Source organism: Mytilus californianus, unplaced genomic scaffold (genome assembly GCF_021869535.1).
Source record: "Mytilus californianus isolate M0D057914Y unplaced genomic scaffold, xbMytCali1.0.p SCAF_9, whole genome shotgun sequence".
NCBI classification, from domain to species: domain Eukaryota; kingdom Metazoa; phylum Mollusca; class Bivalvia; order Mytilida; family Mytilidae; genus Mytilus; species Mytilus californianus.
In genome coordinates this window covers 27,142,533-27,155,795 of record NW_026262745.1, presented here as the reverse complement: position 1 = coordinate 27,155,795, position 13,263 = coordinate 27,142,533, and the positions used below count along the sequence as shown (strand labels likewise).

General features: G+C 32.3%; 1 protein-coding gene across 1 annotated transcript in view; it reads right to left on the bottom strand.

The window, feature by feature from the left end:
* Window positions 1-962: 962 nt before the first annotated feature.
* The window catches only part of LOC127715044 (putative carbonic anhydrase-like protein 1), a 28,569-nt gene continuing 16,268 nt past the window's right edge, over window positions 963-13,263 (bottom strand). The window contains exons 5-11 of the mRNA XM_052221061.1: window positions 11,996-12,091; window positions 11,268-11,334; window positions 8,901-8,927; window positions 8,455-8,603; window positions 6,651-6,761; window positions 3,149-3,188; window positions 963-1,548 (exon numbers count right to left, since the gene is read on the bottom strand). Coding sequence (XP_052077021.1) covers window positions 1,526-1,548; window positions 3,149-3,188; window positions 6,651-6,761; window positions 8,455-8,603; window positions 8,901-8,927; window positions 11,268-11,334; window positions 11,996-12,091 — 513 coding nt within the window. The 3' untranslated portion in view covers window positions 963-1,525. The remainder of the gene's footprint in view (window positions 1,549-3,148; window positions 3,189-6,650; window positions 6,762-8,454; window positions 8,604-8,900; window positions 8,928-11,267; window positions 11,335-11,995; window positions 12,092-13,263) is intronic.

Genomic DNA, 13,263 nt, shown 5'->3' with positions numbered 1-13,263 from the left:
ATGTTATTACAAATCCGGTAAATAGTCTAATTCGGTAAGTCACATTCGTGAAAAGGGAAGGGTATTGTAGTAACGACATAAGGAACATATCCGATATCATCTGTGAAACGGTTATTCCATAACGGTCAACCAACTCGTGATGGCGTCCGTAAAATTTACGAAGGGATGATTTCAACTTCACCATTTGGAACTCTTGGTTTAATAGCTTCCTTGTGAGCAGCAATCCTCTATCAAGGAAATCATGATAGGAAAGACAAGCCCGGGAATATCGTATCAATTGGGAGATATATACTCCGTATGCAGGCGCTGCTGGAATGTTGCTACATAGAAATGGAAAGTTCACAATTGGGAAGCTGAAATCATCTCTTTTGTCGTAAAGTTTTGTTTTCAACCGACCCTCATTGTCAATTTCTAGATGTAATTCAAGATATGAGGCAGACTTAACTGTATCTGTAGTATCCTTTATCTCTAGTTCGATGGGATAGATTCGTTCAACATAGTCACCAAATGTTGTATTATTTAGTGAGAGAACATCATCTATATAGCGGAACGTTGAGTTAAAGGATATTGCTAAATTCTTATCTTTCTTAACCTGGTATGATATAGTGAGTTTACTTCTGGTCATTCAATGTCTACAAAAAAAGTCAAACCAACACTAAATATATGATGAATATGATCAAAACGTGATGTGTATTCTTAGAGTGATCCGAACATAGATTGTAGATATTTAATTAATGCACGCTACAAAATAAAAACCCGAATTTTTAAATTCTTGGTTACATATACTTAACTGATTTTTTATTTACAATGAGTATCGTTTACTAACAATGAAATAACTAACAATTACTTTACTGTTTTCAACCAGCATTATGAACGATTGGTGAAGTGAACATATTAATGGTATATTTTATCTTGTAAGGTATAAAAACTCTGTAAAAATAATGCAATGAGCACAAGATATATAGTATATAACATTTAATTGTCTAAAATTGAAATATTGACTTTTTATAAAGCAAACAGTAAACATCGGACCTTGGAACGTTAATGATATACAAATACATGCACAAATTGACTAGTATATTTTGAAAAGAAGATTTGTTATTTCCCATAAAAGTAATGCCTCGATGAAATCAAAATAATCACCACACTAACGTGTCTGATTCCGCACACAAAGAAATTTTGTAAAAATAAAACCCATATTTAGATCCAGATGATACATGCGTACATACCACTTGTTCATCATCATCAATGTATAAAAATGTACTACACCTACGGATGTTCTTACTCTTTCTTAAAATTTTACTTTTCCTCACATTGTTTTGTCTTATTCACTGAATTTGTAGATACATCCTTTCAATGTTGTCATTATCATCACATTCAATCGCACTTGGAAGACTACTATCACTTCTTATTTTAATGTCTTAGAAATTCGTGTACCATATCATAGCTGGTATTTGCTCCGGTGTGATTCTGACTACTTAATAAAAGCACCTATTGTTGTAAAGCTAATTTCCTATTGCCAGTGTCAGCTGTCAAGGAATGAATTAACTGAAAAAACAAAGATGTAATACTACATATTTATCACCCGGACATTTCCGTTATGAATACATTCTGGAAAAATGAAGTACATGTTAACGTTGTTAACCATATTCTTAACGGAACTTACACACACTCATGGGGCTAAATTAATCTTCGCTAGATTTGCCTGATCTGTTTAGGTTTTTTTTAATCTTGTGCCCTCGAAAGGTTTTTTTTTTTACTTCGAGGACTTCTGGTAAAGGTTATACCCGAAACACATGTTGGGCCCATAGAATCAAATCATTCGTTTTTACTAATATTTAGCCGTAACCGCTGATAATGCACTGTCTTCACCTAGTAACTATTCCTTTCGTATATATCTCCCAGTTGATACTGTAGTCTACAGCTTGCATTTCCTTGAAAAGTTGCTTACAAGGAAGCTTTTAATCCAAGATTCCAAGTGGTGAAGTTGAAAAAGAGGGTCGAAAGATACCAGAGGGACAGTCAAACTCATAGATCGAAAACAAACTGACAACGCCATGGCCAATAATAAAAAAACAGACAAATAATAGTACAGATGACACAACATAGAAAACTAAAGACTAAGCAACACGAACCCCACAAAAAACTGGGGGTGATCTCAGGTGCTCCGGAAGGGTAAGCAGATCCTGCTCCACATGTGAAATCATCCCTTTGAAAATTTTACGGACGCCATCACGAGTTTGTTGACCGTTATGGAAAACTGTTTCACAGGTGACAATGGATATGTTCTAATTGTCTTAACCACAATCCCGTTTTCTTTTGCTTGAGTGTTTTCTTCCGAATTAGACGTATGAGAGAGTTTGGACTTACATGAACAACACAACGGATGCCACATGTGGAGCAGGACTTGCTTAACGTTCCGGAGCATCTGTGATCATCCCTGTTTTTTGTTGGGTTGGAGTTCCTCAGTCTTTATTTCTTTTATGTTGTGTTTTGTATACTTTTGTTTGTCTTTTGGTCGTTCTTCGTTATTTTGCCATGGCATTGTCAGATATTTTTCGACCTATGAGTTTGATTATCCCTATGGTATTTTTCGTTTAACAGGAATTCAAATTTATGTACATTTTTATTCATAACATTTCATAATTGTATATGTTACATTTAAATGTAAGGTTACAACTTCCTCAAGCAAAATTGACGTTAATTGATTTTGCATGCCAGATTAAGGTTTATTTTGGTTATGGGGCTCTCCGACGTGTTATACGTTTGACTTTTCCAATTGTTGTACTCATGAGAGTGATATGTTTTGCTTTTCTCTAAAAGATAAAGGTTTGACCAATCATTGAAAATTTTAACCACAGACTGAACCTTGATGTTGACGCAGCTGACGACAGAAAGCAGAATCTTTCGCGACAAAATGGCGCAGGCTCGAAAATAATTAGGTGAGTGCGAAATGTCTGCCCCACCAACTTAACGTGCCGTTATTACACAGAAAGGCAAATACTAACATCTTCTTCCATACTCACTCTGGTAATTTGTTATCTTTCTGAGTTCGAGTAGAATGTTTTCACGAAACGTTTAATAAATAATGATAAACCAAAATGTTTGAATCAAATGTATATGACTAAAATCTTTGCTTGATACTCACCTTTGTAGTTGACTTTTCTCTCCATTGAGCACAATCGAGACTGCAAACATAAATAAATAAATTCTACAATTCTTACTTTTAATTTTTTGAAGAGTAAAATGAGATAAAATCCAATTTACGTAGAATGCATAATAATCATAACTTGCAGAATTTATGCAAAGACTATAAGGGGTGAAATTCCTTTATAAAAGATAGAAATACCCAACAAATATTTTTAAAGAAATTCAGTGGATACGTTCATGTATAGCATGGCACGCATCAGTTGGAAAGCGATTGAAAACTTTCGAACAGCAATATTTGAACATTTTGCGAAGAGCATGTTATATTAAGTTATAAGATCATCATAGGAATAAGGATTTGATTGCAATATTTGAAAAAAAAACAATAGTGATCATCTTTCAGCAAAGATTCTGTAACGCCGCAAGGAATGGAAAAAACAAGTTTGACTGTGAGCTGTTGGTAAACAGAAAGTTATTGGATGATGAATCTGAAAATTCAAAACATTCAAGTTTCATGATGACTAGAAATTTGGTGCAAAAATTCAGAAAGCTCTGATCTGCTGTTCTCGAGAAAAGTTCGACGAAAAACTTCCATGTGAAAGACGGACTCACGGAAGACTTAGAGTAGTAATGAATTGTATCACATCGTGTTATGTCGGGACCTTTTATAGCTGACAATACGGTATGGCGTTGTGGTGGCCTATAGTTGCTTACATCTACGACTTTTGAATGAAAAACGTTGAACGAATTCCTGTCCTTATTTGACTGTACCTGTAAACATTTTGTTACTAAAAGCACATCGTATCCTAAGTTTAACGGTGATGTAAAAAGAGCTGGTAAATTCAGATAGCTCCATGTTGAGTGCTCTAAATCATATTTAACCCTGTAACAATCTGTATTTGCCTAAAGGACAAGAAAGCACCTGGAGAAAGAACATTTTTGAAGGTCGTTCAGTGACCTATACTTGTTTACATCCTTAACCTTTGACTTTGTGTCTGTAATTGTTTCATTGGCTTTTCATATATCATTTTTTTTAATATATCTTCATTTATGATTGACTAGAATTTATTTTTAGTTACTCAATGTATTATCATATCAAACAGAATTTAAAAAATACCAAACGGACAATCAAAACTTATAAGTCGAAGAAAAACAGAAAATCCAAAGTCAAAGACAAAAAGACCAATACCATTTAAATAAAGGCAACAGTAGTATACCGCTGTTCAAAAGTCATAAATCGACTGAGAGAAAACAAATCCGGGTTACAAACAAAAACCGAGGGAAACACATCAACTATAAGAAGATAACAATGGAACAACAGAAACGCTGAAGTGCAACAAAAAAGAAACGCCAACAAACATAGAAACGAACTATTTGATAACAACTGCCATTTTCCTGACTTGGTACCGGACATTTTAAGAAAAAATGGTGGGTTGAACCTGGATTTATGGCTAGCCAAACCTCCCGCTTATATGGCAATGTTAACAAATACCGCTAAAATGACAACACTATGTGACAGGAATACAGCACAAACAAACGCAAGAACACTCAGCACAGAAAAACGCACGAATAAATAATATAATAGTCGTTACAACATGTAAACCGCAGAATAACAACGAACATCTTCCATTAACGACAGCACAGGACAAAACAAACAGTGACGTATTTTTGTGACGAATATATAACCTTGAAATTCATACAATTATTTTCTCAATACCAGTCCAAACAATTATCAAAACAATACACAGAAAAACAAAGACTGAGAAACATCCGTCGTATTTTTCGGGGCAAGTAAAATTTGATGATACGATGCATTTAGTGATTCCATAATGGTGACAAGAGGATAGATAATAATAGTAATGTTATATGTATGTTGGCGTTTGCTTTTGTTGTAGTTCAGTGTTTCTGTTGTTCCGTTGTTTTCCTCTTATAGTTGGTGTGTTTCCCTCGGTTTTACTTTGTTACCCGGATTTGTTTTTGCTTAATCAAATTATGACTATTGAACAGCGGTATACTTCTGTTGCCTTTATTTTTATGAACTCCTTCGAAGTTCACGTTCAAAATTAATGAATTTATACTTTTCACCCGATCATTTCAACAACTAGTATTCTGGTTGTTTGCAAGCCACTGCAATATAGGCTAAGCTATGACCTTAAATGTGGGTTTAATTTTACTCGAAAAATGGGAACTGAACATTTTAATCCTGTCAACTCATTACTGTACGTTCAACGTGTATTTTTAATCCTGGATCACAGGCACTGTTTTTGCATCCATAAATTACTAATTGCCATTTGGTAATGTCTTAAAGGAAAATAAACAAGGTTTATCTGTTTCCCAAGAGAGATTAAAATTTTAAGATACTGAGACAATCCATGTTAAACTCTTTCCTATTCATAGTATCATGCCTCGTTAAAGAGCTACATACATTTGGTTCCCACTTAGATATCTTAATCCCTTACCAAGGATTAAATTTTAGAAAATCATAAATTTTGTTATTTACTCCTTTAGAATGAATAACAAAGAGTTGATTTTCAATCAAATATTAGTTTGTTGTAAATCAGAATAAAAAAGACATGTACTGAACATAAGTGCGTATTTTTTTTTCTCACAAAAGTGCAATGTAATATAACTATCAAGCGGTCAATTTTTAAACATTCCAAATGAAATCTGTATACGCATTTATCATAAAGAACGCCTTTGATACTGAAAATACAAATAACACTTTCGAAATATGGTGCGTCCGAAGGGATAGACACATTTACACTTGTATGCAAATTCGTCCGCCATTACTCAAAGTCGAACAAGTTCCAGTAAAAGTTTGCGTTCCAATCTAAGACATCTGACGTCATAATTAAAGGGGTTGATGCCAGAAGAATATTCTGAGACAGATTAAGGGTCATTCTGAGCAATTCAGCTAACTACCCAAATGTATGAATATGTCTATTTCATCAATTTACCTTCATCACGTCCACTAAAATTCAGAATTGGAAAGTCAAGGACAATTTTAATAGTGATTAGATTGAACTGATAAATATTAGACATGAGGCTACAGAAATCTAGTTATTTGTGATTAATTTTAGGATTTGCTTTAATTTGTGTACATTTTTATCAGTTGTATGTTTCTCTTCTTGTGGTAATTGTCTAATAAGTGTTTTTCACAAAGTTCTGTGTATTTATTCATCAATTGATTAGAAAACGTTCAGATTCTTTTTGATTGCATGATAGTTAGGTGAAATCGTTTTCCAGCACACGAACTTTTGTTTGACTTGCTCAAAATGGGACGATTGATAACTACATTACATCGCATTAAAGATCAGATTTTTGATGATAGATATGTATCATGTATGTTTAACGGGAAAACAGTAATATAAAAATACATAGCAATTTGAGGATTTAATAATACTGGTAACGGCCATAACAAAAAAGCAATAAAAAAAATCACTAGAAAAGAAACCATGTAACTTAACTAATTAATGAACATAATAAGTTTTCTTTAATCTTACCTTTGATTTAAAATTTATATTCGTTCGAACAGCTCTCTGATTAATGGACTGAACTGGTCGTGTGTTTTTATAATTCCAATCACCTTTACCGTGTGTTCGTAATAAGTCAAGCTGAAAGATAAACCCGTCTACTGACTCAATATCATTAAATGATTAGCATTCTATGTTTTCGTTATTTACGTCTCGACATTTCACCCTTTAATAATCAATTTGAAGATGCAATATCAGTTTTTAATTATTGAAGTCAGCGAGTTTTTTTTTATAATATGACAGAAAGTCTTACTCATTGCTAGAAGAGTAATACGTTGAATTAGATAGTAATGATTTTTAATATTGGTATATTTGTAACTGTATACTAGTATATATATATATTTGTATACATTGCAATAAAAAAAGTCCTTAATGTAGGAGGTACTATGACAAGATTCTTTATTTGTTCCTTGAAAATACAAAATTTAGTAAAATTCTTCATCCTTTGCAAAATAATGCCATTTTTGTAAATGATTGCTTCATTTTAATTCACTGTAACGTCATAGAAACTTCATAATTGGTATATTACTTGGTACAATTTAATTAAAGCAACAACAGTGTGTCTTTTATACGATTTATCAGAAACGCATACTATAATAACATTTTAAATGGCAACCCTGATGTGTAATGATAATATTGGTTATAATAAACAAGTACATAATCATAAAATGCCACAAACTATCTTTTCAAATAAAAAAGTAATAATAGTCGGTCCTTTTAATGTAGGCAAAATGTCTGCCAAAAACTGCTTGTGTCAATTTTTAATACCTAATGTCTTTCAAATTAAGAATTATAAAATGCATTGCAAAAAACTTTCAAAGTTTCGTTTTTCTTTTAAACATGTTAAACGAATTAAATGTATCTAGGTAGGATTTGAAGCGAAACAAAAGTCCAGACAGTTCATAGAACATCTATACCGCATCAACTTTTCCTGTCATTAAATGTTGGAAATTAATATAATTAATTTTCTTCTGTTACTAAATGATGATATAAAACAAGGAGCTTTGGTGTGATTGCAAACGAGACAACTAACCAGAAAAGACAAAAGGGCGTAAAATCCTTTCTGTATAGAAAGTATTAAACGCACCGGTATGACAACATGTTAAAAGATTCAAATTAAAAATCCAATGGCCTGAAACTGAAGCTTAAAACAACAAATGAAAGCAAAGAGGTAAAAAGGAACAAATGACAACCGCTGAATACACTATCCTGATTTTTGACAGGCACATACATAATATTGAGGGTTAAAGATGTATGTGAATGGTCAATCCTCCATGTCATTACTTACTAAGAGTTCTAAATGGTGAAGTTGAAATCATCCTTTCGTAAATTTTACGGACGCCATCACGAGTTGGTTGACCGTTATGGAATATCCGTTTCACAGATGATAGCGGATATGTTCCTAATGTCGTAACTACAATCCCGTTCCCTTTTCACGAATGTGACCTACCGAATTAGACTATTTACCGGGTTTGTACTAACATGAGCAACAGGACGGGTGCCACATGTGGAGCAGGATCTGCTTACCCTTCCGGAGCACCTGAGATCACCCCCAGTTTTTGGTGGGGTTCGTGTTGTTTAGTCTTTAGTTTTCTATGTTGTGTTTTGTGTACTATTGTTTGTCTTTTTCTTTTTTAGCCATGGCGTTGTCAGTTTATTTTCGATTTATAAGTTTGAATGTCCCTCTGGTATCTTTCGCCCCTCTTTTACTAAACATTATTCTTTATCATATTGCATATAATGAAACAACATACGTTTATACAAATACTATTACCTGGTCTTCTGAGACATATACTGGTTTATTGTATATAATCCATGTGACAGTCTCCTGACAGCCAGGCTGTGTAAATGAACCCTCGTATGTAATATATTGATCTGTATTTGGTAGGAGGTGAGATAAATCCCATGAATTAATAAATTTCTCTAGAAAAGAATATATATTCTACACAGTTAGGGACATAACTAATTTATTTGATAAATTAAAAGCTGATGGATTTTTATTTTAATGTCGTTGGAAAATTAGAATGAATGTTAAAAAAGAAGGTAGACTTACGCATGTAGCACACACACAAAAACTGAAGAAGATTTGAGACATGCTTGATTTTCAAGATATTTGTTTAAGCCCTTTATACTAAGAATATTCGTGATAGAAAGTATGTTTATCTGAATTATCATTTTTAATTTAACAATATATATATTTCAACATGAAATATTACTCACCGTAAACTGTGTTCATATCTTTGTAATCTGAAATATTTAGGTAAATAGATTAAAAAACGATAAAAGAAAAATGAAAGAAAAAACATTTTTTGTATGTTTAATAGATATAAGAAGATGTGGTATGAGTGCCAATGAGACAACTCTCCATCCAAGTCAAAATTTATAAAAGTAAACCATTATAGGTCACAGTACGGTCTTCAACACGGAGCCTTGGCTCACACCGAACAGTAAGCTATAAAGGGCCCCCAAAAAATACTGGTGTAAACCCATTCAAACGGGAAAACCAACGGTCTAATCTATATAAAAAACGAGAAACGAGAAACACTTATGAACCACATCAACAAACGACAACTACTGAACATCAGATTCCTGACTTAGGACAGGTTCAAACAAATGCAGCGGGTTTAAACGTTTTAATGGTACCAAACCTTCACCCTTTTCTGAAACAATAGTGTAACATCACAACATAGAAAGACACACTATAAAATATCAACTGAAATAGCTTAACTCAATCAAAGGACATATTAACACCATTGAACATACTTTGAAAAATAAATTTGACCTATGACACAATGTAAATACAAAATAAATAAACTAAGGGAAGAATAATAAAAGTAACATGTTATATCGGTAAGAAATGTTAAACAATTAAAGAAAAACAATATGCTCGAACAAAAATATCAGCCATATGCAATAACTTTAAACATACTTTAAACCTGCCTGTGACATAGATGTGAAGCCGTATTACAAATTAAAATCATCACTTGATGTCGCTTCGTGTATCCTGAAATGTTGCAGATAATACTCTTGTATAGTGTGTGGGTGCAATATAAAGACGTTTGGAGACAAAACATGACATTTTTAGCATGTTACATTTTGCATCTCCTGTTCATTTACATCATACGGTTTTACCTGAGAAATTGCATTGTATATCATATACAGGTATTTAGCATTACAGAGCTACTAGTTAGTCATACATGATTCAGAATGTTATCCATTATATCTAGAAAATGAAATAAGGTATTTCTTAGGTACCATATATAATCTCCAATCCTTTTACATCAAACGGCAAATATATATCTGCTGCATACATTTTAGTCTCTGTAGTAGCATAACAAGGAATACACGAGTTGTTAAAATGAGTCTAGTATAGATTGATCTTACAATTTATCAATCAGTATCCTACGAGATGTTCTACCTTAGTTCTTTTATTTTTTTAAGTGAATTTTTGAAAGCAGAAAAAATAAAAATAGCATTTTTAAATTTAGTGTGTTCAATTTACCTTCATCAGGAACGTTTAAACCCCCAAAACCCTGAAGCCAAGAATGAATAAATACTCAAATACTGAGGAGATATATAACCACAGAAAATTATAGAAATTTTGCGACCATGTGATTTCTTGTGTAATTTTTTAAAGCAAAGTTTAACGTTTTAGATACATCGATTGATAATATGCTTACAAGTATCACACATTTTGGGATAAGAAACAAAAATAACCAAAAAATTAAAAACCCGAACTCCAAACAAAATTCAAAAAGGAAAGTCCTTTATCAAATGGCAAAATCAAAAGCTCAAACACATCAAACGAATTGAAAACAGCTGTCATATTCCTGACTTGGTACAGGCATTTCCTTATGCAGAAACCTCTCACTTGTATATAGGTATAGGAAGATTTGGTATGAGTGCCAATGAGACAACTCTCCATCCAAGACAGAATTCCATTATATTGACTACAATGTGTGAGGAAAACAGACAGACATAATAGGTAAAAATGTAAAAAATTGGGGTACAGCAGTCAACATTGTAATATAATCTTAATCACTATAAAAACAAATAAATATTTCAACAAAGAAATACAAATTGACATATAGACACTCTTTAGATAAAGTACATAAGTGAAAATGAAAGACAAGAATACAAAATTGACCATAGCACAATAACACAACGGAGGAATATATAAGTACCGAGCCACGCCAAAAGTATATTACCAATTATAGACTTAACAATAAAGGTTAAAAATGTACTAGGACAAATAAAGTTACCACTATAACACGTAATTAAGATGATAAACAACGTCAGTACCTATAATCTATACTTCAAGACCATCATGAATTTATTTGTAAAGTTGATACGGAATATTTATCAACAAGGTCTTGGTATCTTCCAATGAACTTTTTATAGAAAAAGGACGAAACGTTCTTTGACATAACCTTGGCTCATCGACTTTCTGCTCAGACACTGGTGACGTTGTATAAAGTCTGAGTAGCAGCTGCAAGCTCTTGAATACCAAATTAGTTGGGAAATGTATATCCCATATGCAGGTGAAGTTGATTTATTGCTGCTAAGGTGGGGTAATTCATATTTTACCTGTTTTTCTCATGCCAGGGAGATGCACTACAATTTCTTCGATTGCATAGTTAGGTTTGCTTCCAATCTATATAAAAAAAACAATGGTGCTTGAACATATATTTAACGCTATGACTCTGTTGTAAATAGGTTACATATATGGCAAAGAAAGAGACAACCATTTGTGTATTCCTTTTTGTTGATACAAATACTACTTATATGTAATTTGTATATGCTCTGAAAGATCATTCAGTTTTCGGTTTTTTTTCTTCATTTTTTTATGTTTGTATTTCTTTTGTTTGGTTATTGTTTTGTTTTTTTTTGTTTTCTTTTTTTTGTTTGTTTGTTTTTTTGTCTAATCCAAAAAACGTGGTATGAAATAAGTTTGTGTGATAAATTGCCAACAAAACAACTATCCATAAAGACCAAAGGACATACTAGTAGATGTGAACAGTTACTATGACAGGCCTAATACTGCAGTCAACAATGAGTAAACCCCATGCCGTATGGAAATATATACAAGGTCGCGGGGTAACAATGTGGTAAAAACTTAAAAGAGAACAACCTGATACTACAACAATATGTGTTTTGAGAATTAACATAAAAACATGTAGGTATAAGACATATTCAAAATGCATGTAAATGATGATAATTCGTGATTTTGGTATTGTAGCTTTGTACATCTACCAGTGAATTTAATTCTAGGTTTTCAACATGTCTATTTTCAAAAATTGTCATGTGAAACTTACCTCTAGAAAAACAGCTATAATTACGATCCCCTTAGCACCAATCTCTGCTTCTGGCTTACTTTTATATACTTCGTCGTTGTATCCTATCATGTGTACCTATATATGATTGAAAAGTAGGTTAAAAAAAACACATTTCATTTTGTGTTGCCTTCAAGAATGCCAAAAGCTACACATAATTCGTCTACGTTTTTAACATGTTTACGGTAAATAAAGCTTTGAAATCATACTTTAGTTATACAAGAAAAAAAAACAGGAAATAAAAGGTAAAGATTATTTTCAATGATTGAAAAATAGGTTAAAAATACACACATTTCGTTTTTGTGTTGCCTTCAAGAATGTCAAAAGCTAGACATAATTCGTCTGAGTATCTGACATGTTTGGTGTATATAGGGCTTTGAAATCATACTTTAGTCATAGAAGAAAAAAACAGGAAACAAAAGGTAAAGATTAATTTCATCAGTCAGTAATACGACAGTCTTACTTTGCATTTACAAAAACTAAGTTGTGTATTGAATTTAAATTCTATAAAACATGCATTGTTCTAAAAATTGATAAGGATTTAATATTAATACACTCCTTTTTCCTCGTAGACGTTTATCATATTATCTGCTCTTCCGTATTTGCAAGAAAACCAGTGAAAAATTGAGATATTTTAGGTGATAATAAATCATTTACAAACAATCTACCATGTTTGGTACCCGTGAGCTATTGCAGATATGAACTTGTAATCAGCGTACAGTTTGAATTTAATACAAAAACTATTTCCAGTGATATTAATTGACTTGAAAATTGAAATCATGTCTGAGAATAATATATGACTTTCATTAGTAGTAACTTACTCATCCAAGTGATTAAAATGTATTGATTATTTCAGCAAAAGACAGCATAAAGTCTTATTATTACAAGGAGCTCTTTAAATATGCACCTATATTATATGCTATTTTTTTCTATCGTATACGTAATTGCTATGGTTTAGAACATTGAACAAGAAATCATGACACCCTCTCTCTCTCTCTCTCTCTCTCTCTCTCTCTCTCTCTCTCTCTCTCTCTTTCAGTTTCGATTTTTTAATTTGAAGTCGGTTTTTATATATTTATTATTGCATACTGTCAATAGGACTATTTTGAAATATTTTTATCTAAACGGTTAAATATTTTCAGGCAAAGGCATGGCAGTTGTAGAAATGTCGTATTACAAGTTTTCAAATTAAAATGATATTCATTTCTAATAAAAATCATGTACAAAATGCAGTAGTTGACCAATACATT